We start from the raw sequence: 25,894 nt of genomic DNA on the forward strand, positions 1-25,894 counted from the left end.
CATCTCTGTGTGTCTGTGTGTGCATCTGTGTGTGTGTGCCTGTTTAACCTCTGGAGCGCTCCTCTTACATAGTAGACTATCTTGATCTTTTTCGATCTCTTTCTCCAAGACCTCAGTTTGAAGGCTGTTTGGGGACATTGTTGGTGTGACTGACTAACGAGAGGAAGTTGCAAGGAGAGGCTGCATTTTCATCGATCTACCTTACCTTTATTGAGCTGAGGAACTTTTCAACATTTCAAAAAAGACTTACAGGGTACACCCAAATCTAGGCTGTCACAAAAATGTTTTTCCAGAGAAGTACTAAGTATCCAAAGTAGAAGACAGTTTTCAAAAAGGACAAGAAACACGGGGACAATGTTTCGGGCTTCCTGGCTCTTCTTCTGGTTTCAGAAGTTATCCCTGTGTTTCTTGTCATTCATTTTTTATCTCCTACTTTGGACTTTTAATACTTCTCAAAATAAAATCAATCTGGGGTCTATAATGTAACATGTATTCTGTTGCTGAACTGCAGTTGCAATAAACAATAGTAGGTAGGACTAGACATTAAAGGTAACATTTTCTTTCCAGTCTTCTTTAGAGAACTTAATACAGACTCAATTTAATATAAACTAATGAAAAATAAGGCGTGTCAAGCATATGCTAGTTATTATTTTTGTGGTTATTTACACATACAATTAGCTTAGTGGATACAGCAGCCAGGATAAATATCGCACAGATAGGTCAGGGATAATCAAACTCTTAGTCCAAAAGAGCCAAATATGAGTAGCACAACGATTTAGAATTTTCAAAGAGCCATAAATATATCATCATCTTACACCCTTTCCCCCCCCCCCATCACATCAGACTGGCCCCCCAATCATTATTCCCCCCGTCACATCAGGCTGGCCTCCCCATCATTATTCTCCCCGTCACATCAGGCTGGCCCCCCCATCATTATTCCCCCTATCACATCAGTCTAGCCCCCCTATCATTATTCCCCCCATCACATCAGGCTGATGCCCCCCCCCCCCATCACATCCCGCTGCCCCACCAGCATTATTCCCCCCCATCACATCAGGCTGGCCCCCCCATCACATTAGGCTGGCGCCCCCATCACATCAGGCTGGCCCCCCCATCACATTAGGCTGCTCCCCCCCCATCACATCAGGCTGCCCCCTCATCATAATTCCCCCCCATCATTATTCCCACCATCACATCAGGCAGGCTGGACCCCATCATCATCTCATCCCCCCCCCATCAACTCATCTCCACTGGCCCCCAATCATCTTATCCCCCCCCCAACCCCAAGGCTACAAATGCTGTCCTTACCTTATTAGGCAGGATGCAGACTTCTGTCTCTGCCGGGTTGTGTGGGCTCCGCTCCCGCTCTCCTCTCTCTCTCCTCACCATTGGACCTGCCCGGCCACCGTCTAGTCTCCAAGCGCCGTTGGCATGCTTGCGGTCGCCGCCGCCCACGCGCTTGCTTCCGCATCATGCTCCCCCCACGCACTTGCTTCCGCATCATCCGCCTGCCGCCGCACATCCTTAGGAGAGCCGCACGGTTGTGCTGAAAGAGACGCAAGTGGCTCGCGAGCCGCGGTTTGTCGACCCCTGAGCTAGGTGAACCAAACTCCATTGTATGATCATGGTTTAGTTTAGTGAATAATAACTTAAGAGTAAAAAATAACCCATTGTCACTGCTAAAATTCCTAAATCTTAAGTTCCAGTTCAAAATGCTATGAAAGTCTTCTGTTATTCTATGAAAACAAATATTGTCAGGGAAGTTTCCAGCCCTATTCAGACATTTCCAAAACAAGGAGAACTTCGCATCACGGTATGTTGGATAGGGGGATAAGAGTAAGAATCTTATTCTGAGAATACTTCCGGTAGGGCCAACGTTCGTGTCAGGACTCGCCAGGTGGGCTCCATCCAGCGCCGCCACCCTGCCCAAGAGGTGGGGCTCCGGGGAGCGCGAGAGATACCACACTCAAAATTTGCACCTGCAGTTTTCCAAGCCGGTCCTGCCAACCCCATTCATTGATCGCACTGAGAGTCCAAATATCTGGCTAATACTATGGTTCATATAATTTTCCATTGCATGGTGTTGTTTTCTCAACACTGTGACTAAGAGTCTGTCTGATATACTGTAAGCAGTCAGAAAATGATCTACAGTCACGTTAAAGTTGCATAGATTCTAATTGCAAAGGTAACCAGAAACAATGCACATGGGATTCTCTGAGCAACATTAAAGTCTGAGAATGCTGCTGATGATACAGGACTAAAATAAACTCAGCATCATGTCTTCTATTTTTATTTTTGTGTTTAAAACACACCAAGGGATGTAACTTATCTGCACTTGTTACTGGGTTAGGCCAGGAGTTCTCAACACCAGTCCCCAAGGCCCCCCCAACAGGTCAGGTTTTAAGGATAGTCCTGCTTCAGCACAGGTGGTTCAACTGATTGAGACACCAGTGCGGAAGCAGGGATATCCTTAAAACCTGACCTGCTGGGGGTCTTAAGGACTGGAGTTGAGAACCGCTGCGGTAAGCAATATTTAGTGGTTGCAACCTTGAACAAAAAAAGTAACATGGTGTATACTACATTAGATAAATAAACAACCAGGAATCTCTACAGTGTTGGGAGAAAGTGAAATGTTTTGCTCTTTGAAGGGTTTAAACAGAACACACGGGAAAGGTTTCTAAATGTTAGTGACAAATAGGTTGGCATACAAAACTTTTTCTGCAGGGCACTAATATGTATAATTCTGCAATATATTTTCAAAACCAAGTACCAGGTCTACTTATATTTGCAAAGGCTTTTGATACGGTTCCACACAAGAGGTTAGTGTACAAAATAAAGCAAATTGGACTCTGTAAAAATATTTGCCCTTGGATTGAAAACTGGTTGGAGGAGAGATGACAGAGGGTTGTCATAAGCTGAACTTTTTCAGGTTGGGCTAAAGTTGTGAGTGGAGTACCTCAATGAGCGCTACTGAGACCCCTGCTTTTTAACTTATTTATTAATGACCTTGAGGTTGGCATAGAGAGCAAAGTCTCCATCTTTGCTGATGACACTAAATTGTGTAAGGTAGTAGAATCAGAGCAGGATGTAATTTCTCTCCAGAAAGACTTGGATAGACTAGAATCTTGGGCAGGTAAATAGCAGATGAGGTTTAATACAGATAAATGTAAGGTTATGCCTTTGAGAAACAAGAATAAACAGGCAATTTACAAATGAAATGGGGATAAATGAGGAGAATCCTTGATGGAGAAGGATTTAGGAGTGCTGTAGACAATAGGCTTAGCAATAGTGCCCAGGGTCAAGCAGTAGCTGCAAAGGCAACCAAGATCTTATCTTGCATTAAACGAGCAATGGACGGAATGGAAGTAAACAAAATTATTACATAGTTACATAGTAGATGAGGTTGAAAAAAGACGTAGGTCCATCAAGTTCAACCTATGCTAAATTTAGACAACATATACTTTATCCTATATCTATACTTACTTATTGATCCAGAAAAAGGCAAACAAAAAACCCCATTAAGGGGAAAAATTAATTCCTTCCTGATTCCAAGAATTGGCAATCGGATTAATCCCTGGATCAACATCCTTCCCATGTATACTTATTTGGTATATCCCTGTATACCTTTCCCAACTAAAAAGATGTCCAACCTTTTTTTGAAGAAATCTATTGTATCTGTCATCACAGTCTCCATGGGTAATGAATTCCACATTTTAACTGCCCTTACTGTAAATAACCCTTTCCTTTGTTGCTGGTGAAATTTCCTTTCCTCCAACCTTAAGGGATGGCCCCGAATCCTTAGTACTGCCTGTGGGATGAATAGTTTTTTTGAAAGATCCTTGTATTGTCCCCGAATATATTTGTATATAGTTATCATATCCCCTCTTAGACACCTCTTTTCTAATGTAAATAAATCTAATTTAGCTAGCCTCTTCTCATAAGTTAGATTGTTCATCCCCTTTATTAATTTGGTGGCTCTTCTCTGCACTCTCTCTAGTTCCATAATGTCTTTTCTTAGGATTGGTGCCCAAAATTGTACTCCATATTCAAGGTGTGGTCTTACTAGTGCTTTGTAAAGGGGCATAATTATGTTTACTTCCCTTCCATCCATTGCCCGTTTGATGCAAGATAAGATCTTGTTTGCCTTTGCAGCTACTGCATGACATTGGGCCCTATTGCTAAGCCTGCAGTCTACAAGCACTCCTAAATCCTTCTCCATCAAGGATTCCCCCAATATATCTCCATTTAATTTTTAAGTCGCCTTTTCATTCTTGCATCCCAAATGCATAACCTTACATTTATCTGTATTAAACCTCATTTGCCATTTACCTGCCCACGTTTTCAGTCTCTTCAAGTCCTTCTGAAGAGAAATTACATCCTGCTCTGATTCTACTACCTTACACAATTTAGTATCATCAGCAAAGATGGAGACTTTGCTCTCGATGCCAACCTCAAGGTCATAAATAAACAAGTTAAAAAGCAGGGGTCCCAGTACCGATCCCTGAGGTACTCCACTCACAACTTTAGCCCAACCTGAAAAAGTTCCATTTATGACAACGCTCTGTTGTCTGTCCTTTAACCAGTTTTTAATCCAGGTGCATATATTATTACTGAGTCCAATTTTCTATATTTTGTACACCAACCTCTTGTGTGAAACCGTATCAAAAGCCTTTGCAAAATCTAAGTAGACCACATCAACTGCATTACCCTGTTCTAAATTCCTACTTACCGACTCAAATAAACGAATAAGGTTAGTTTGGCAAGATCTATCCTTCATAAATCCATGCTGACTATTACTAATAATTTTGTTTTCCATTAGGTATTCCTAATATTATCCCGTATTAAACCTTCAAGTAGTTTTCCTACTGTTGAAGTCAGGCTTACAGGTCTGTAATTTCCCTGGTTGTGATCTAGCTCCCTTTTTAAATATAGGCACCACATCTGTTTTACGCCAATCTTGTGGTACTGAGCCTGTGGAAATGGAACCCTGGAATATTAAATATAATGGTTTTGCTATTACTGAGCTTAACTCCTTGAGAACTCTTGGATGTATGCCATCGGGGCCAGGTGCCTTATTTACTTTAATTTTTTCAAGTCGCTTATGAACTTCTTCCTTAGTTAACCATGCCCCTTTATAAAGCAGTAGTAAGACCACACCTTGAATATGGAGTAACATTTTGGGCACCACTCCTTAGAAAATACATTATCGAACTAGAGAAAGTATGTATGTATGTATGTATTTAATTATATACCGCCATTAATGTACATAGTGCAGAGAAGAGCCACCAAATGAATACAGGGGATGGATAATCTGATTTAGGAGGAGAGGCTAGCTAAATTAAATTAATTTACATTAGAAAAGAGGCGTCTAAGAGGGGATATGATAACTATTTACAAATATATTCGGGGACAATACAAAGAGCTTTCAAAATAATTATTCATCCCAACAGCAATACAAATGACACAGGGTCATCCTTTAAGGTTGGAGGAAAGGGGATTTTCCCAGCAACAGAGGAAAGGGTTCTTTACAGTAAGGGCAGTTAAAACGTGGAATTCATTACACATGGAGACTGTGATGGCAGATACAATAGATATGTTCAAAAAAATGTTTGACATTCTTTTAGAAAGGAAAGGTGTAAAGGGGTATACCTAATAATTAAACATGGGAAGGATGTTGATAAAGGGGGTAATCTGATTGCCAATATTTGGAGTCAGGAAGGAATTTATTTTTCCCCTTATGAGATATCGAGATGATATTTCACTGGGGTTTTTTGTATGCCTTCCTCTGGATCAATATACTGTAATTACAAATATAGGATAACATATCTGTTGTCTAAATTTAGCATGGGTTGAACTTAATGGACATATGTCTTTTTTCATCCTCATCTACTATGTAACTATATAACTACCAAGTAACTATCACAGTAGCTGGTTTCCTTTTCTTCTTTTTTTTTGATGTACCACTGAGCCGACTGGAGAAAGAATAAGGCAGTCTGTAATCTTTTTTTAGCTAAAGATCTGAAATTTCACTTGAAAACTGTAAAAGAAGTGTGTATGTTATTCAGTTACTTGCTACAAGTGCAAGTAAAGCCAATAGGGAAGTGTGAAGAGATGCAAAGCAGTCACATCGGCTCCAGTAGGGAGTACTTCTGAATAAAAGAGAACTTCCTTTTAATAAAAGAAGTGTAACGTAGACTTCTTAAGAACCATAACTTTTAATCCTGTATTCAGCTAGCTATTGTCACTGCTTCGAACAATGACAATGCATTGTTTCATAAGAATCAGATTCACTCATTCTAAGACTTTTTCCTAAAGTAGGTTAATTCTAGAAACGGAAGAAAAGTTATTTGTTTCCTGATCTTATCCCCATCAAACAACCTATTTTCAGTGTGTGTGCTGACAGGTGTCCACTGAATACAATAAAGTAATTTGAACAAAATGGTACAAAAAATTCCTATCCCATCATGTTGATCATTAGAATAAATATTGTTAACTATAAATCAGATGTTTTTACAACTGGTTCTTTTCAAATGACTGAATATTGGCGCTTGCTTCATATACATTTTTATTTAGCACATCTCACAAGCTTATTTTGCTAAATTCTATTCACCTAATGTTCACATTAATTGCTTTAATTATAACATTATCACAACTTTAGTAAGAAAAAAATGAAACAAAGTTATCAGACACATAATATTAATTAGAACAAAAGCATATTTGTTATAGTCTCACACTAAGCTCAGTTGTTAGATTGTTGTAAGAGGTTAGCCAAAATCCAAGCTTGCAGGCAAACATTGATTTATTCTGACACTTTTGATGATACTAGCCAACATTTCCAACTACTGTAGAATTTGTTACCATTCCAGGAAGAGTGTGGTAGGTTCTAAAGAATGTGAAGATTGTATATCTCGCTGAGCCAATTAATGGTCATAATCCCTACTAATGTTAAATGGCAAACGATAATGCATAGAGAATAAAGAATCAATTAGACACAATGGATCATATCCAAGTTGTACAATACTGTAAGTGATTTCCCAAAGTACTGTAATAAATACGATCTAGCAATCAGCTTAGGATTCAAAGAATATGAAAAATCATATCATTCTGTCTACACCTCAGTGGTTTTAAAGGCATTAATAAGACAAAGCATTAAAGAAACAAACATTGACATTACAAGGACCATTTACGAGAATTAGATTACATAAAGCTACAAGCAAGATAAAGATCAGCAAGTGATCACCAAAGCTTTGCACAGCAACACTTTAAGAATTGTTCAGGACATTAACCCTTTGGGGGTCACTATGTAGTGATTAAGTCATGCCCGAGGAAAGTTTTTTTTTTCAGCTTTGATAGTGCATCCTGTGTTCCCATGGAGCGCAGGACACGATCTGACGTGAAGGGAAACAGTAGAGGGCTCCACTTTTGTTTCCGGGTTAAGGGCCACAGTGGTCCAAGCACTTAGGGTTACATTGGAAAGAAAGGGGAATTAACATCAACTGTGAATACTTGAGTCACCTTTGATTTGCAGATACAGACATTGTTATCTATGCCACAATTCCAGAAGACCTCCAGCAACAAATCAGGCAACTAACCAAAGAAAGTAGGAAAGTGGGCGTCCATTTGAATCTCTGTATGACTAAAGTGATGTTCAACAAATGTGTCAACTCTACAAAGATCGAAATAAATGGAATAGAACTAGAAGTCAAAGACAAATGTCTACCTTGGTAAGCAAGTATCAATAGAACCTTTTGTATTAAGTAAATAGGAAAATGAAGATGTATGGAGCCCATTTGGAGGAAACAATACAATCTTAAAGTGGACCTTTACAGTGTGCCTCAAACGGAAAGTGTTTGACCAGTTTACCCTGCCTGTGCTCACGTATGGATGTGAAACTTGGACCCTAAAGTTTCAGACAACTCCAAGAAGTATGGAGAGAAGTATGCTCGGTATTACCCAGAGACAGGAAAAAGAAAGGGGAAAAAAAGCTGTGTGTGCTGTGCACGCGCATAGTAAGTGAAACTTCTTTGACTTTTGTCACAGAAATTGTCATTTGTGTTGGTGATGTTTTAATTAAAAATCAAAATACAATTTCATTGACAAAACGCAAATAAATTTGACTTATAATACGCGTGCTCGGCACACATCCCCTGCATTAGCTATTTGCACTAAGTGTGGTGTTTGTGTGTGTATGTGTGTCAGTCAGTGTGTGTGTGTGTGTCAGTCAGTGTGTGTGTGTATGTGTGTCAGTCAGTGTGTGTGTGTATGTGTGTCAGTCAGTGTGTGTGTGTGTATGTGTGTGTGTGTGTATGTGTGTCAGTCAGTGTGTGTGTATATGTGTCAGTCAGTGTGTGTATGTGTGTCAGTCAATGTGTGTGTGTGTATGTGTGTCAGTGTGTGTGTGTGTATGTGTGTCAGTGTGTGTGTGTATGTGTGTCAGTCAGTGTGTGTGTGTGTGTGTATGTGAGTCAGTGTGTGTGTATGTGTGTCAGTGTGTGTGTGTGTATGTGTGTCAGTCAGTGTGTGTGTGTGTGTGTGTGTGTGTGTGTGTGTGTATGTGTGTCAGTCAGTGTGTGTGTGTGTGTGTGTGTGTGTGTGTGTGTGTGTGTGTGTGTGTGTGTGTGTGTGTGTGTGTGTGTGTGTGTGTGTCAGTCAGTGTGTGTGTGTGTCAGTCAGTTAGTCTGTGTGTGTGTGTCAGTTAGTGTATGTATCTGTGCCAGTCAGTACTGTCATTTATTGTGATACTTTGCACTAGTGTGTTTATTTTTATCTGTCTGTCCAGCAACCCAGCCTGTCTTGCTTAATAAATTATCCAGTTTTTTATAGCTATACAGGATTGCGCTTTTTTTTCTTCTTTTTCATATATATATATATATATATATATATATATATATATATATATATATATAAAATAAGAGACTGAAAAGCAGTGTTGCAGACCTGCCTAAGACATGTGAATGTGCTCACAAGTGATCTTTTTATTTGATATATATATATATATATATATATATATATATATATATTTATTTGGGGGGGTAGTGTGTATATGTATTTTGGGGGGGGTCGTGTATGTGTGTTTTGGGGAGGGTAGTGTATGTATTGTGTATTTGTAAATGACACTATTTTGCACAGAAAAATACAATAAAAAAACTAAATAAAGGGACTTATTATTGTCCCACATATTTTGACGTATGTTAATGCTTATACAGTATAAACCTATTAGTGTGTGTGCAGTACAGGCATACCCCGCATTAATGTACGCAATGGGACTGGAGCATGTATGTAAAGCGAAAATGTACTTAAAGGGAATCACTACCTTTTTCCACTTATCGATACATGTAATGTACTGCAATCGTCATATACGTGCATAACTGATGTAAATAACGCATGTGTAACAGGCTCTATAGTCTCCCCGCTTGCGCACAGCTTCGGTACAGGTAGGGAGCTGGTGTTGCTGTTCAGGACGTGCTGACAGTTGCATGCGCGAGCTGCCGTTTGCCTATTGAGCGATATGTCCTTACTCGCGAGTGTACTTAAAATGAGTGTCCTTAAAGCGGGGTATGCCTGTATATGTATGTGTTTGTGTGGGCGTAATATTCATGAATATTTTGGAGAAACACATTTTGTATAACATGGCTTTTCTTCCTTGAGAGGTTGCAGAACCCTGACCTAGGCACAGAGTATTATTCTCTCCCAAAATCAGGTGGGCCATGATTATGGAGGATTTTCAATATATATATTTCTTGAAAATGTTAAATAATTTTTTCACTTCCATGTGAAATAATAATTTTATTGATCAAATTAAATCACATGAGCTTTCTCAGGGCTTCTTTGTAATATTTCATATTATGTTTATTATATTATATTATTAAATTTCTCCAATTTGATACCCTATTACTAACAGTTCCATTGCCCTTACCACTGATAATAAATATGCAAGTAAATTTTAGTTTTAAATATTTTTTATTTCATTATAGCATACGTTGTGTTATTTTTTTTACATTTCTATCCTATTTTTATTGGGTTTTTTTAATTGCTGTTAACATGTACAGTACTTGCCATTCAAACCACTTTACTGTACAGTTACATAATGACCCCAATAAAAGAAAGAAAATATGCTTATTTACAATCATATTCAACAATTTTTTTCCCCCAGTGGTAACTAACAGCCCTTGTTAATATTCTTACTTCAAAGATAACATTTTAACCAAGAACATGACCTACGGTTATTTGATTCAATGTCTCAAGTAAAAAAAATATATATAATTCTATACATTTGCATAAAGCAGCTTAAGTACATTTACAGTGACATATTAAGGCAGTGAGTGTTAAACACAGACCATGTATCACCAGAAACCCCGATAGTCATTATTTCATAGTTAAATGCACTGCAGGAAACAGAATGTCTGTTTTTGATGGCTTACTTTAATTTGCATCTTGTTCTCCCATGTAAGCCAGAGAAATAAATTGATATAATCATTCATTAAAAGATTTTGAGTGTATCCTCACACGTTCATCCAAACAGAAGCAAAAAAGCAAAATGATCGACAATGGCAATAAATACTAATATTTTCGTCTCTGCTGCTACTTAAACAAAGCATAAAGAATGCATGTGAGTCATCAAGTTTTCTTGTTCCCAATAATTCATTTCATGCTTATATTGTTTGCAAATCGTTTATTGGTGTGGTTAAGCTGCTCCCTGCTGGCCAATTGACATACTACATTTATTTAAGCATACAACTATATTAAGTTACAATGCCAGCAATATTTCTGGCTGCAGAATGTTATTTCATGGAGCCTCTTTTCTAATAGTATAATCCTTTTGCAACAGAAGAGCCTAGTAACAGGAACAAAAGCAAGCAAGAAGAATGAGAAACGCTCGCTGTAGAAACTGCTCATATTCAATATTGCTGCATATATTCTGTGCCTCGGATGAATAGTGCTTTTGTGCATGGGTGATTGTTATTTCAGTATTGAGCACACATACAGTACTGTACCAGGTGATCAGGTGTATCAGACAAGTGTGTGTGTGTGTGTGTGTGTGTGTGTGTGTGTGTGTGTGTGTGTGTGTGTGTGTGTGTAGGTATCTGTACCGTGTTAGCCGAGCTTAATAATCAAAAACGAATAGACGATACCGTTCTGTGGCTAACAAAATGCTTTTATTTGTGCGAGCTTTGCGAGATACACTGATCTCTCTTGCTTTATCCATTTATCCAACCTCTCTTGCTTTATCCATTGTAACGCCGCCGGAAGAAGAGATCAGTGTATCTCGAAAGCTCGCACAAATAAAAGCATTTCCTTAGCCACAGAACGCCACCGTCTATTTGGGATTTTATATATATATATATATATATATATATATATATATAAAATCACATCTCACAAGCTGAATTTGTGTAGGTCAAAGTTCTATAAGCTGTATTGGTTGTGGAGAAAGGTAGATTTAATGTATAGGCTGTGTGTCCGCACACTTGAAGAAAAAACCTATGGGATTTCAAAAGCTCTGTGGCTCTACTGTGTATTGATTCGTTTGCACAGTCTTTATGGTGCTATTCAGAATTTCTTACAATCCCAGACAGACGATGCAGTGAGAAACATATGTTCGAAAGCATGCAAATGAATGGCATAATTTCACTCCTAGATATAAAGCAGAAATCCCACTCAAAAGCGTCTAGTTTAACTCATAGACAATTAGTATCTTGCCCACTTAGTATTTCCTGCATCCATTGTTCTCTGCGTTAAAAATCATGATTTTTTCCTTGCGTCTCAGGTTCCCATGGTAAGCTTTACATTGCACTGGGCTCCATTTTAACCTCCTGGACACTTAAGATTTCAAACGCTCCTTTAAGAAGCACCACTTTAAAAAAAAGTACAAACAGTATTTGAAAGGGCAATAGAGATCTCTTCAAGTAGAACGCAAAATAAACTAAATCAGTGCAGACTGCTGCTTTAAGTGTTACATCATTGTTGAATTTTTGCAGATAACGTTTTCTGGAAATAGTGACCTAGACAAGTTTTTCCGTTTCCCGTGCTATACCCAAGAGAAATGTAAGATTTTCACAAGAGCTGTGGTTGGAACATTAGCTTTTTGAGAGATTAAAAATAGACGAGTTCTGGTTTATATAATGATTATTTGTAGGCTTTGGCATTTAACCTTAAATATTTCAACGTTCTTCAGTTCAACAAAATACGTGATTTTAGTATTTATATATATATATATATATATATATATATATATATATATATATATATATATATATATATATATATATATATATATATATATATAATTATTAAGGTTATGGTGGGTAAAAAAAGTGACAAAAACCCTCCACAGTAAAGCATAAAGCAACTGTAAATATTACTGTATGCTCATTTGCATGTCTTAGACAGGTCTGCAACCCTGTCTTTCCCCATTATCGCCCATCATACAGCGCTTCCACTGCAGCAAGGGATTCTGGGAAATGACATGCAAATGAGCACTCAGTGCCACCTTTTGTCTCAAGCTCGTATTACACAAGCAAATCCTCAAGCCAATGCCTGCTGTTTTAAACACAGCTTTTAGACAGTGGCTGGGTTGAGATGCAAAGCCATTAAACCTTTGCAGGGTTGCAGATCTGTCTAAGACATGCAAATGAGCATACAGTAATATTTACAGTTGCTTTATGCTTTACTGTGGAGGGTTTTTGTCACTTTTTTTACCCACCATAACCTTAATAATTGTGGTGATTACCTAGTCTATAGTCTCAAAACCAGCTTAGCCATTACAACCAACCTCACACTGATGATACCCATCAAGTTTGAAACATGTCTGTGAGTGGGTTTAATGGCTTTGCATCTCATCCCAGCCTCTGTCTAAAAGCTGTGTTTAAAACAGCATGCATTGACTTGAGGATTTGCTTGTGTAATACGAGCTTGAGACAAAAGGTGGCACTGAGTGCTCATTTGCATGTCATTTCCCAGAATCCCTTGCTGCAGTGGAAGCACTGTATGCTGGGCGATAATGGGGAAAGACAGGGTTGCAGACCTGTCTAAGACATGCAAATGAGCATACAGTAATATTTAGAGTTGACACACAAACACACACACACACAAACGCTGATATATTACATATAAGGGGAGAGAAAGCACACCATATACAAAACAATTAGCTCACAATTGGCAAGTGCACCCATCATAAATAGTATAAAAAAGATACTTGACCAAAATGAAATGACCAGGGAGGAGTCGCAGCACTACAGTTAGCAGAAAATCCATATTCAAATGTATCCAATGTATCGGGGCCATCTCAGGACCCCTTATCATGCACCTCCATGTTGAATGGGCCCTGAGATGGCTCTGTAACGTTGGATACATTTGGATATGGATTAAATACCCTTTTTTCATCTACCTGTAGGGCTGTATCCTTCCCTGGTCATTTGATTTTGGTGAAGACACACCCACACACCTTCTAAAGTATGTTGTCCCTATTGGAAATATTATTTAAGAATCTCCTGCCTGTAACCAATCAAAGGTGTGGAAAATCAGTGCAAAGGTCACTTGCCTACTGTTGCCTTTCTGGCTTCTTTTTGCAAAAGGCACCGTGGTTAAAGCCCAGAAGAGGATCAAACAACTGTCTACACAACCTACAAAAACATTTATGGTTCAATTTTGCATTAAAATTGTGAATGCATAGCACCAGGGCTCTTTACAGATACTGTATATACATTTTGTGCTGCTTGCAAAGAAAAAAAAATCACAACTGTACTACAAAGAAATTAGTAAGATTAAAGAAGAGTATAAAACTTTGTTGAAAGATATATAGACCACCATTACAGAATTTTTTTTTTTACACTGGCACTATTACACTTATAAACATCCTCAATGATAGGCAGCTTGTACAATCAGGACTTTAAACAGGTGCTGGATACATTTTGTGTTGAGGAATAATACGTGAGCTACAATAAAAGACAGCCTTACTTAACCAATTAGTTTGCTCAGTTACTATTTTCCCTAATTACACTTTTAAATGGTCAATAAAGCATGTGATGCCGATTTGCACTCTCACTTTACAACAGTCCTCCAATCAGCAAATATCCCCAGATGATTGGAGTTTAAATCACCCCATTCAGGTGGACACAGGAAAATCTCTGAAACATACAACCGTTTCGGAATAATGCTAAAGCACGTAGGTCAAATTGCATATCACATATTAAACTCAGTGAAGAGTGATTACAAGCACAGATTTCATTACGGGATAGCTGCAAGTACATCAATTAATCCTTCTGTACAGGGCATTTCCTGGCACACACTGTTCCCAATGAGATAGGAAACACTTTTATCCAACTATAATATTAATGGTACCAATTATATATCTGCTGGAATGTATGAAAAGAAAATACTTTCCATGTCCCTAGTATTAAAATCTGCCGAAGCTCATCTATTTCTATAATGAAAATGTACTGTCTGTGCTTCCAGTCTGGTGCAGCTGGTACTTCAATAGAGAAGAGTGCCACCAAACTATCACTTCAAACCACGGCACAGCCAGTGCTCTGGGTGAAGAGGGTTTGGACTTCTTCTCCTTCCTGAACCTTGGAGGTTACCTAAGGTTTAGGGCTCCAGCAACAGAAAAATATATTCATTGAGTCCTTTTGTTTGCGAACCATGAACAAAAAAAAAGTAAACAAACACTCACTTTCCTACCAATACTTCTCTCTCTTATGCCATTAGGTGGTCCTGTTTGTACACACAGAGAAAATGTATTGTTTAATAGGGTTATTATTATTAAGGCCCAGGCATAGAGTACTACTTGCTGATTTATTCCAGGCACAATGTCAATACTTGGTGGTTCCTCTGAACATCACCGGTATAAATTTGCTTTAATATACTCTACTCATCACCTTAAATAAACAGAAATCCTCATTTGTTACATAAGTACACATCTACATATTATTGAAATACAGTAGGGATGTAGTAACAGCATGTAATCCAAACCAGATAAACACCTATGGGACCATACCTGTCTACAGTAGGTTGAGTCACCTCCTTCTCTGACTTAGACACCTACCTGCCGAGGTGTCTCAGACAGACACCATACATAGCTTAATTATTTTCTGTTAAGGTCTGAAGACCCAAATAAGTGATATTTGCAGGTTTAGGATCCAAAAATCTAATTTGAAATTAATACATTTGTATGATACCACAGGCAGTTGCGGATTTAGTATGTTGCCGCACATAGGCACTTACCTTTTTGCCGCCCGGGCCGCCCTCCTCCTTCTCAGTGTCGCGGCATCAAGTGACGCCGCAATGTCACGTGCTGACACGTTTCCATGACAATATGATGCCATATGACGTTGCAGCATCATTTAACACCCCTATGCTACAGAAGGAGGAGGGCGGAGGAGAAGGTAAGGGACCTTTACAGGGGCTCCACGTTCTCCCCCGGCAATCAGTGGAGAAAAGAGCAGGGCCTCAGTATAGTATATGGGGGAAAAAAGAGAAACAAAAACAGAACATTGGCCTCCCCAAAATGTTGCTGCCCTAGGCCTGGGATTATCGAGCCTAATGGGAAATCCACCGACTACAAGTGCTCAAAAATAGTCTGAATTAAGAATTAACTCTACAATGCCCCTCAATTACTGGAAAAAAGATGTTGGCTTGTTAACTGTCAATATCCTGTTTATTAATTGCAATCGGGTGGCATTTGGTAGAAGAGAGTAGGTGATAATGAAGGACAATGAGAGTGGTTTTGAGAAGGGGAAGAAAGACACACATTGGGTGTGAAAATGGTGATGGAGAAGGGAGGTGTGGCTCAATCTTCAGGACAGTAATGATTGAGCAGAAAGGTTGAGAACCTGGAAGGTGCCCAGTTGTGCATTCAGCGGCAACAGGTTTATTACTGTAACTCAGTTCAAAGTAGTTGATACAGAACATACCAGAGAGAGGTGGTTTATGGGAATGAAGGGTGCAGGGTACACTGACGATTAACTTATGCTCTGGGATGGGAGGCAGGTTCATCTCAGGCTTCCTAGCAGATAAAATAAAAGTAGAGATTTTATTAAACAAAAACAAAAGACCATGTAATATGTTTCCAAGGAAGATACATATTTTTCTTGAGCCTAGAAAATGCATTCAAATTTGATATGTAAACAAATAACAAAGAAATAAATAAAAAAAGATCATATTCAAGCAAAAGGATATTTTACCTTGATGTAGAAGGATCTTGTTTCTGTACTTGTCCCAATACCAGAATTTCATAAGGTTTTTTATGGGCAGAATCCAGTGGAAATATAAATTCCCCCGATCTGGTTATCTGACACAAAGCAATCATTAAATAATTAAATTAAAGGTCTTGGATTGTTTATGAAAGCTGACAGAAAACTCATCAATTAAGCTGTAGATTACTATCAAATAAAGACTGATATGAGTTATTAGGTTTAGCAAAGCAATCACCACATTTAATATCTACTCATTTGTAATTCTTTCTTTATTGTATTTCCTCTACATCTTTATTCTGGAACTGCCTTCAATTATTTTTGTTAGGGTATTCTGGCAAAAAATAGTGGTTTGTTTGTTCACTCTGCATGAGAGCAATTCATAGGTATAGGGATATTTAAATGTCAAGTATATGTGTATTAGTATATGGCATGGGCTCGAAACAGGTTTCCTATTTGTTACAGTATGTGCTGACATTGACGGCAGAATATTGACCTCTGTGACTGCCTATTTTGTTTACCTGCTGAGCATCATCTACTTTATTCTGGGCTTTTACATACGTATGGCTTCGTTTTCCTTTTGTGTATCCCAAACAATTCTCCATTCTTCTGCTATACAGTGTGTTCTCCCCCCACCTCCGCTGTAAGGAGGCTTTACCCATTTACTAACCCCCTCACCAACACAATACTTCCCTACACTTTTCTTGACCCTCAACCCATTCCATTCAATTTCAGAGAATGACTGTACAGTATGCTATAAATACACACACACAAAGAAATAGAAAAAAAGAATAAAAAAAGAATGATGCTATTTACCTTCACCCAGTGCCATTCTGCCAAGGGTTTGACAGACCAATGAGGGTAAAGCTCCTCCTTCACAAAATGCAGGTGTTTCTGCCTATTGGTTACCCATGTGATCACAAGGCAATCTGAGGCAGCCAAGGCAGGGATGGGAAGCTGCTTCATTTCCAGTGGAGATAAATAATTGTACCTAGTAGAAAAATGAAAATAAGAAAGAGACTAGTGAATGCTACATCTTTGGCAGCCAGAGGATCATGTAAAACATAGCATTACCAAAAGTCCCTTAAGAACTGCAGGTATACAGTAGCTGCCCGTCAGAAATAGTTTTTCATTTCCATTCTCCTTAACTAAGCAAGAGGCAACAGTGACACCCAGTGGCCAACAGGGAATCTGACAAATTGTAGCATTGCGTTTGCAGATGCCAGCCTATACTTAAAGTGGTTATCTTTAAATATGGATCGATATAATAAATACATAATTGTGTAAGGGAATAAAGGTTATATCAACAACAACAGCATTATCTTTAGCATCAACCACAAATTAGTATGAGGTTACAGAAACGGCTACACTGCAGGCACAAAACAATGCCTAGTTTTTTCTATTCCTTGTTTAACATCCAGTTACATTTGTATATCAAGATTTATATAACCAAAAAAAAAGAAACTCCAAAGAGAAAGTTTATTTTATCCTTTTTATTACAGTAAATACAATTTCAGCCTTTGATGTCTTCAAAGTGCAGTCCCATCTAGAACTAAAGTGAGCTAATGGTAAAGGTTGATGATTAATAGGTGGAATGTAGACAACTAATGCCTTAAAAAAAAAAAGATTATAATAATCATATGAGTTAAAGTAGATCTATTTGTAAACATTTTCAAAAAACTTTAGTTCCCATATGCCTTGAATCTCTATTAGTTAATAACAGAATCTACAACTAAGTTGTCATTTGAAACGGTTTCTCCTTTGCGCTTTAATTGCAAAGAAATGATGTTCTCATAATTAGCTGAAGATGTAAAGGAGAAGGACAATACGTATCTGATGAGCATGAATTTCCCAGGGGGAAAGAAAAACATTTATTTTTACAAGTAGGTAAAAGTTTCCCTTTAAGGAGCTTCCATGTAAGAGCGAAACGTTCGTCGGGCACGCCTGATGGCACCACACGCCGGACACACGTGCTGAGGCTGGGGCTCCTCCGGGCTGATGCTGAGGCTCACCTGCCCGGTCAGCAGCGATCCCATGGACTAGCAGGCGAGCCAGTGTGTGCGATCGGGAGGCGGGGGGAGGCGGGGCAGTGACGTCGCTGGGCCAATAGCACGCAACGCACCGACGTCAACGTCATGGCGCCGACGTCACGGAACCATGATGTTGACGTTGCTTTGCTGTGATTGGAGGTTTTCAGCCGACAGCGCACTGAAAAACCGCAGTGGCTGTCGGCTGAAAAACCCAACTCCTTAGCACGCCTGCGGACACTCGCGTGAGGCCCCTCCTCAAGACATCCTCATTGAGGATGCCGGGGCTCAGTGCGGAGCGTCCGCACGGCTCAGCGCTGCCTGTCCTTCCATGGACGCAGCCTTAAAGTGGAGGAAAGTATAGAGAGATAGCTCAGATTTAGTAAAGCTGTGGCGATGTTACGTGCAGGCAGCAGGAGAGAAGCTAGACACATTTGCTAATAGCTATGCACCGATAATTCGATCATCCGTTTTAGGATTGGGCTAAGCAGGAACACCATAAACCATTGTTCCTTAACAAAGCTACTCATTGACAGCATACTTATATACTAATGCTACTTGACAGTTAGCTATCAACAAATATTGAGAGTATCTGAAGCGTCTGCTGTCTAAATGCTATTTATTGCTAGCTGGATGCTGGGTACAATTGAGTGCATAGTGCTACTTTGCTTTAATCAGTGTGTCTATATGCATACTGTATGATACCTTGTAATTAGACACTTTCCATCTACATACACTGATCACTTATCAGGCTGTAATATGTGAATGATATAGTTTTGACCCCACATTGCAAACAGAAGAGGATTATTCTATTTCTTCTCTCATCCCAATCACCAGGGTAAATTGCCGAGGGATTTACACCTTTGGGTTTGAACAATTATAATAATCCTTGTGTGGATATGAATTGGGTGGGACCGTTTCAGCACTCTCTCTCCCCGTCACTTTTTAATTAATTCACTCGATTCTGAGTAATTATCTTAAGCATGTGGATATATATTTTTATCTGTAAATAATAAAAAAAAGTTAAGTCTTATTAGTCGATTCCAGCGTTGTGTGCGCCAATAAGTGAACTCCTCACTCCAGGGCCTGTCTCTTTTCATGCACGGCAGTTTTTGTTTGTTTGCAATGATTAGGTTCACATGGAAGCACCCTGATCTATTCATCAATATTCCTTTCAGATTAATATTAGGAGGTTACATGTGGTGCGTTTTAATCTCTTGTATATATACACATTATAATCCTACTTCAAACAACCAAATCATGATTCTGTTAACCGTCTGCATGCTGAAAGAACCTGCAGAACGCTGTAGGACAGTAGCATAACACACAGCGGAAGTGTTCATTCATTAGTGTATGATTTCAGGGTCACTACGCTGTGAATAGGAATTTGGCCGCAACCAAAGCACCGCCGGTGGTCTGCCGCCACTACAACTCGCCGCCGGGCAGGTCGACGCTGCACAATTCGCAGCACTTTGGCCAACCGGCGCTCTTAATCCTGTGACCGCCCGCCGCGCCTAGTCATGTGGTCGCGGCACCAACGGCGCACGTGGCAAAGGTCCCAGACCGCACTACGCTTTTTGTTAGGCATTATAAGGCCGCGTTCACACAGGGGGCATCGCAACGCTGCATGCGCGCGTCCGTGCCTCCGTCTTCTGGGCGATGTGCGATCATCCCCAGCAGACGGAATGATCCGACACATCCAGGAAGTGTGTGATAGCGGGCGGGGGGGGAGCGGGGGCGCTGTGTCACGGGCGCAGGGTGGCTTTGCGGTGCATCGTAGGAAAACATAAAATAAAAACACAAATCCATTGTGTGTGTGTGTGAAGGGGGGTACCGCAGGGATCATATACTGAGAGGGGGGGGGTCACCCGTCCCTCCGATTTCACTGCCGAGTCTGGTCAATTTCAGCAGCCAATCAATGTAAATGTCTGGACATTGATTGGCTGCTGAAATTGACGTCACGCTGCTGCAGTCGGAGATCACAGATTCAAAAGACTCCCACGACTGCAGCAGCGGTGATGCCGCACTTTGCAGCCAATGGTAGTTTCAATACTGCACACTACCATTGGCTGCCAGGCATCTGTGACGAACACGCGCGCGCACGTCGTGTAGCGTGCTGTGTGAGCGGGGCCTAACTATACATGATTAGAAGGCTAGAATATGAACAATGCTACTCAGCACATAACACCAAGGCAAAGAAAGACAACCATTCCATAAAGGATTACCTCTTGCTTCTCTTGACAGATTTATTCTCCCATGGTGGATCTATCACAATGATATTGTATCTTTTATCTGGAAGGAAAAAAAAAGGACACATCAAATGAAGCAGTTGTGAATAATATGGTATCAACTGCCAAAAAAAGATTTGTCTTCCAACACAGCCGAGACACATCTCACTCCGTGAAGTACATAGGATGCTTGTCATGTTAGGTGATTGTGGGAACATACAGATGTATACTCCCCACCCCCACAAGCAATTGTATTTGCACACTTCAAAAATATACATTGTAGATGTATGTATCAACTACATCAGTGTGCCTATGTCTGTACATACATTGAGAGTGTTTAATACACAAGGGCTATTTATGCATCAAGGTCTCCTGGCTGCAAAACTCACCATTGCTTTCAATGCGATTTTTTTCTATTTGTAGATGAGGTATAATTTTTCAATTTTTTGCAGCACTTTTGAGCCAGAAGACATAACCCCTGCAGTGATTTTAGATAGCGTTGTTGGAGGTTTAAGATAAGTGCATGTAAGTTATTTATCTAGCAAAGACTTCTATACCTTTTCAATGAATCCGGGGAAAAAAGATGTTGAAAATGTCATCACATGATGAGTAATCAATTCCACCTCTCATGAATTACCGGTCATTAGCTTGTAATGTATTACGCATGATTAAATCCAGGGAGAAAATGGTATTCCCCACTGCAATTATTGAAAACATAATTTGGGGAACATATCACATTACCTTGCAGATCTAGTCTATAATCAGGATCACCATTGGGGGATAGTCAAAGTCATTTACTGTATTCAATAAGCTGTGGAGCTGAATTCAAAGTCTGCTAATTAGTTCCCAACACCACGTGTCCAATGTTCCCTCACACCTTTCTCACTTACAGCATCCGATCTCGGCATTCTTCCGTCAGTGGTTGGTTTTCAGATAAGTGAATGAGAACATTAGCTGCCTAATACTGTACATTTGCACAACATTTCTGACTACTTTCACCCGACGCCAACTCAGACTTGTACTCTTCAGTGCAGATAGGACAGTGAATTCTGTGTATAGAACTGTGCACAGGTCATGTAAGGTTACATTATAAGATGGGTGTGGGTGCAAATTCACCAGAATGTAAATCTTACCTTCCTAATATAGAATTACTAGCGTACACTAGATTTCGCAGATGCAGACGTGTACACGATTTCAACAGATTTATTTTAAAGGTCTCGGTCTCTGCTGAAAAATCCCCAGCCCAGTCAAAAAGCAAAATGTTTCTTTGTATATTGTCTCACTACAATTCGATCAGCTCCACATTCCTGCTGTTCACATGAAATATATATCCTTCACAAACTCTAAAAACAGAAGTCAGCCCTAGGTCCAACATAGTCATGTTTCGTAGTGAATGGCCCATAAGGTGACCCATTATTAACAATAACAATGTTCAAGACAGATGGTTTTATAAAAAAAATCAAACCTGCAAACTCCCAACAGGTACATTTCCAGAGACACTCTATTTATGGAGCGGTCATTAGACAATGATCATTCTATTATCTGAGAACAGCAGCTTTAGGAAAAGAAAAAGAAGCTGAGAGTGTAACGAAGGAATATGAACTAGTATAAACGGCATAGACATTTTAGAAACTTAACGGCATGTTGCAGGTTTCCATTATACAGCTTCATTTGTATCACTCCTTAAATAAAAAAAATCATTACGGTTGAGCAAAATCCACAAAATAGAAATAAAATGGTTATTTTATGGCACATGCTGTAAATGCAAAATAAACTGAAAAAGTAAAGCTTGGAAGTCCCATTTTCTCCCATAGGAACTAAAGATATACTTTGACGCTGATTTATGATTACCTGCAGAGAAGAAAAATCATATTATACTATCAGACTTCTACAGCAGCATAATTACAATATATTCATTATCTAGTAAATATATATATGCGCGCGCACACACACGTTACATTGAAATAAAGTATTTATTTGGCACGATATATTGGTACCTTATGTAATTGAAAGCACTCACTCCTAACCTTGGCAAGGAATTGAGTGTTTATTCCTTTCTCAAATTCCAGTGTTTCTGGCAGGTGTTACGTAACTGAAAACATGTACCCTTAAAGTATAAGCAATTAAGTGCTTTACTAATGGTTTCCATATGTACACTGTATGTTTTTCTTCTTTCACCATCAAGCCTCATCTGCCAAACAGATTGTTAGCGGTTATAGTGTTTGGTTTTAACTTTAGAATGTAAAAGCAAAATAATAATTTGCACAAAGGAGTCATTAACTGCTTCATTGTAGATTGTGATACATTTTAAAGGGGCAGTCCATGCCAAGACCAAAGTGAACTAATGGCAGTGGTATGTCAAAAAAGTTAAACATACAGTAGATGACCCGTGCCTTCTGAAAGATCCTACCGAGAATGACTCTATTTGAATTGATCATACTGTTTTGTCCATTCACTCCCTTTCACTCTTCCTCAAGTGCGCCTCCTCACAGGGGGGGAAGCGAAGCATCTTTAGTGAATATGTTCCCCTCATCTTTAGGCAGCCAAGGGAGTTTTCTTGGGCCCACTACTAATGTATCTCCAGCAGTACCTACAGGGGGGTACTCATAGCAGATTATGTGGCATTATGAGCAAATTGTACTAAAGCTTCACATGTGTCAAGGGATGCATTTTCACAGTCCAATATGCCTGGAAACTTGCAGCACCCAGCCACATCAAGAGGATCTTTCTGTGTGGAGAGTTCAGGTACAATAGAGGGGTATTCTTTACAGGTGCATACTCACACACCTGATGATATATTACGATATTTTAGGCATGTTGAAGATTTGTGGGTTTCACAGTTGGGTGTTAGTTCCTAAAAAAAAACAGCCTTACCAACGTATTCAGCACTTGTCCTTTATAGAAGGCACTTCTGTCAATGATGATATTCCTCCAGGAGTTGAGTGTCTCTTATGTATCCTTTGACCGAGCCATGGAAATAGTTAGGCAATGTGGACAGGACTCTGTTCAAGCCAAAATGGACATTCCAATTTTACGCTGACATTTCGATGGGATTTATGCCTCCCTATGTGCTGATCTATATCCTGCGCCCATTTTTGGAGTAGGAAAATGAGGTTTCTGCAGGGTGACCTTTTGGACGGTCAGAACATTATCTCTTGTTTCTATAAATACGGAGGTAGTTTTTGCCATTAATACGCTGTCGTCCCAAATTCCGTTTCAGTTATTCACAATGCTTCTGCTGTAACATTAATTTCCAAGAGTACACAATGTGTAGTAATCCGCGCTCGTGATGTTCCAATATGTAAATGAGTGAGACTGCTTAAACTCTTGCTGCCATCCGCTTAGGAGAACTCCTCCATCGCCTAAAAAAGTGTGAGCTCCCAGGAGGGAGCTCACAAAGATACCGAAAAAAGAGAAGCGGAGAGGCGCACTGAGAAACAGTAGAAATGTATAATAAAAAGCCTGCAATGGAGCTACAAGGTACAGTAAAATATATGACATAAAAGAATTTACTTACGACTAACTAGGTGGTGAGATGAAACGGGAAAGTCTGGAATTACAGCCGTGGGCAAGATGGTGCAGGTCCGCATTATTATTTAATATCAATTTGTTCATTATATCAAATTTATTAGTTCACCACCTCACTTTTATCATAGAATACTTATACAGACTACGTATTAACATACCATCAATGATGTCAACACTTAGTACCTTTAGGAGTCATTAATATCACACTGATTCTAAGTGGGTGACATTATACTATCTGATCAATCCAACTGATAGTGATTTGCATTGGCAAACCTATGAGACATAAAAAAAAAAACTTTCTTATTGGCTGCTGGAGGACTTTTACGCTCACAGGCAGCCCCCTACGTGACCTCCTAAGGAAGCACGTAGTGCGAAATGCGTAGATGTCATGAGGGGCTTTGACATGAGCGTCTATTGGTGGTGAGCAATACTGGCAGCAGAGAGGAACTTCAAGCCAGACGGAGCATCGTGGGACCGGGCCTGCACCATCTTGCCCACGGCTGTACTTCCACATTTTCTCGGTTCAGCTCACCACCTAGTTAGTTGTAAGTAAATTCGTTTATTTCATATATTTTACTGTACCTTGTAGCTCCTTTGTGGGCTCTTTATTATAAATTTCTCATGCTTCTCAGTGCGCCTCTCCGCTTCTCTTTTTTTCTTCATTTCCAAGAGCTTCACGTACCAGGTTAAAAAAAAAAGTAATAGCCGATTCTATTTCCCATTTCAAGTTTTCTAAACCTACTTTCATTTCTTTAGGGCTTGTGGAGGTTGATCGAAACTTAGAGAGCAGGTTAAAATATCATTGTCTCCTGGGATTCGCGCTGCGTGTAGTCTGCCTCGGTGGGAATGGGTTGAAGATATGGTAGCCCCGGGTTTGTGTTCAGGTAAGGGGTTGCATTTGCAGCTACTAATATCTAGTCCTTTTTCTTCCATTTATTTGGTTACGGCTAAGCTTTTCAGTATCTTTTGTTTTAGCCCTTTTGAAGCCCTTAGGCTTGGGGAGCTTATAGCATCTTCACAGATTGTGCAGCCTACTTTACAGTCTGGTGATGTTATAGTGAAGTTGTTTCAAAACCGATCAATTGATTAAAGTCTTGTGGAGTTCTTTTCATTCTTAACCTAACAAATTCAACTGCCTGTTTCAGGTAATGAACGAATACTTGGCTCTAAGACCCGCAAGTACTGCAGCTTTCCTGTATCACATGAAAACAGTCTCCAGATTGCAGGTGTTCATAAGAACTGTGTTGAAGGAGTGGGTGAGAAGCCTCACAGTTTCGGATCACACTCATTTCACATTGGGGCAACTACTCAAGAGTCCATAAAGCAGGTAATTTGACACTCAAAAGCATATGACCGTTACAAGGTTTAAATGGTAAGTTAATGTTAATGGTTTATTTGTTTATAGTTTAGGTAATGTTGATTTCTGCATTTGGATACTTGGGGTATGCTTTAGATCATTGGGCTGAGGGGCATGTGGTTCCCACCCCTACGGATCTTGCCTTGGCTTTTACTTCGATCAGGCTTTGTGTAACTGCGTCCCTGTGGCATGGGCTGGGCTCCACTCTACCCTGAGATTCTTCATCAGCCGTGGGCTCATTTCTCACAGGTATCTTTCTTTTTCATGTAGGAAGTAATGACCTCAGCAGTCAAGGGCGTACTCTGGATCTGGTGAAAGAAAATGAACGTGTATCCCACGCTTGAGTGGTTTTGAAAAAGATAGTTGTCATTTGGCAAGAGGTTGTTTCTGGCCTTTTTTGGAGACCATGTTTATTTCAGCAGTAGGAAGATAGGTCAATCCACTGTGCAGAGCAGGTTTGTTCAGGAACTAGTGCCTTGAAATAACAAAATGGTCCAAGAGGTTATGGAAACCCATTTAATAACATTAAGAGCAGAAGCAACCCTCAAACAGAATTCAATACTG

At 39.6% G+C, this 25,894-nt stretch overlaps 1 protein-coding gene across 3 annotated transcripts in view; it reads right to left on the bottom strand.

Annotated features, from left to right (window-relative positions):
• The window catches only part of METTL4 (methyltransferase 4, N6-adenosine), a 75,579-nt gene that overhangs the window by 9,265 nt on the left and 40,420 nt on the right, over window positions 1-25,894 (bottom strand). For 2 of the 3 annotated variants that reach the window (XM_075585260.1, XM_075585261.1), the window contains exons 4-7: window positions 20,443-20,509; window positions 17,007-17,181; window positions 16,182-16,288; window positions 15,912-16,003 (exon numbers count right to left, since the gene is read on the bottom strand). In XM_075585260.1, coding sequence (XP_075441375.1) covers window positions 15,912-16,003; window positions 16,182-16,288; window positions 17,007-17,181; window positions 20,443-20,509 — 441 coding nt within the window. The remainder of the gene's footprint in view (window positions 1-15,911; window positions 16,004-16,181; window positions 16,289-17,006; window positions 17,182-20,442; window positions 20,510-25,894) is intronic. The other variant, XM_075585262.1, reaches the window with a different exon arrangement.

Source organism: Ascaphus truei, chromosome 2, assembly GCF_040206685.1.
Source record: "Ascaphus truei isolate aAscTru1 chromosome 2, aAscTru1.hap1, whole genome shotgun sequence".
NCBI lineage: Eukaryota > Metazoa > Chordata > Amphibia > Anura > Ascaphidae > Ascaphus > Ascaphus truei.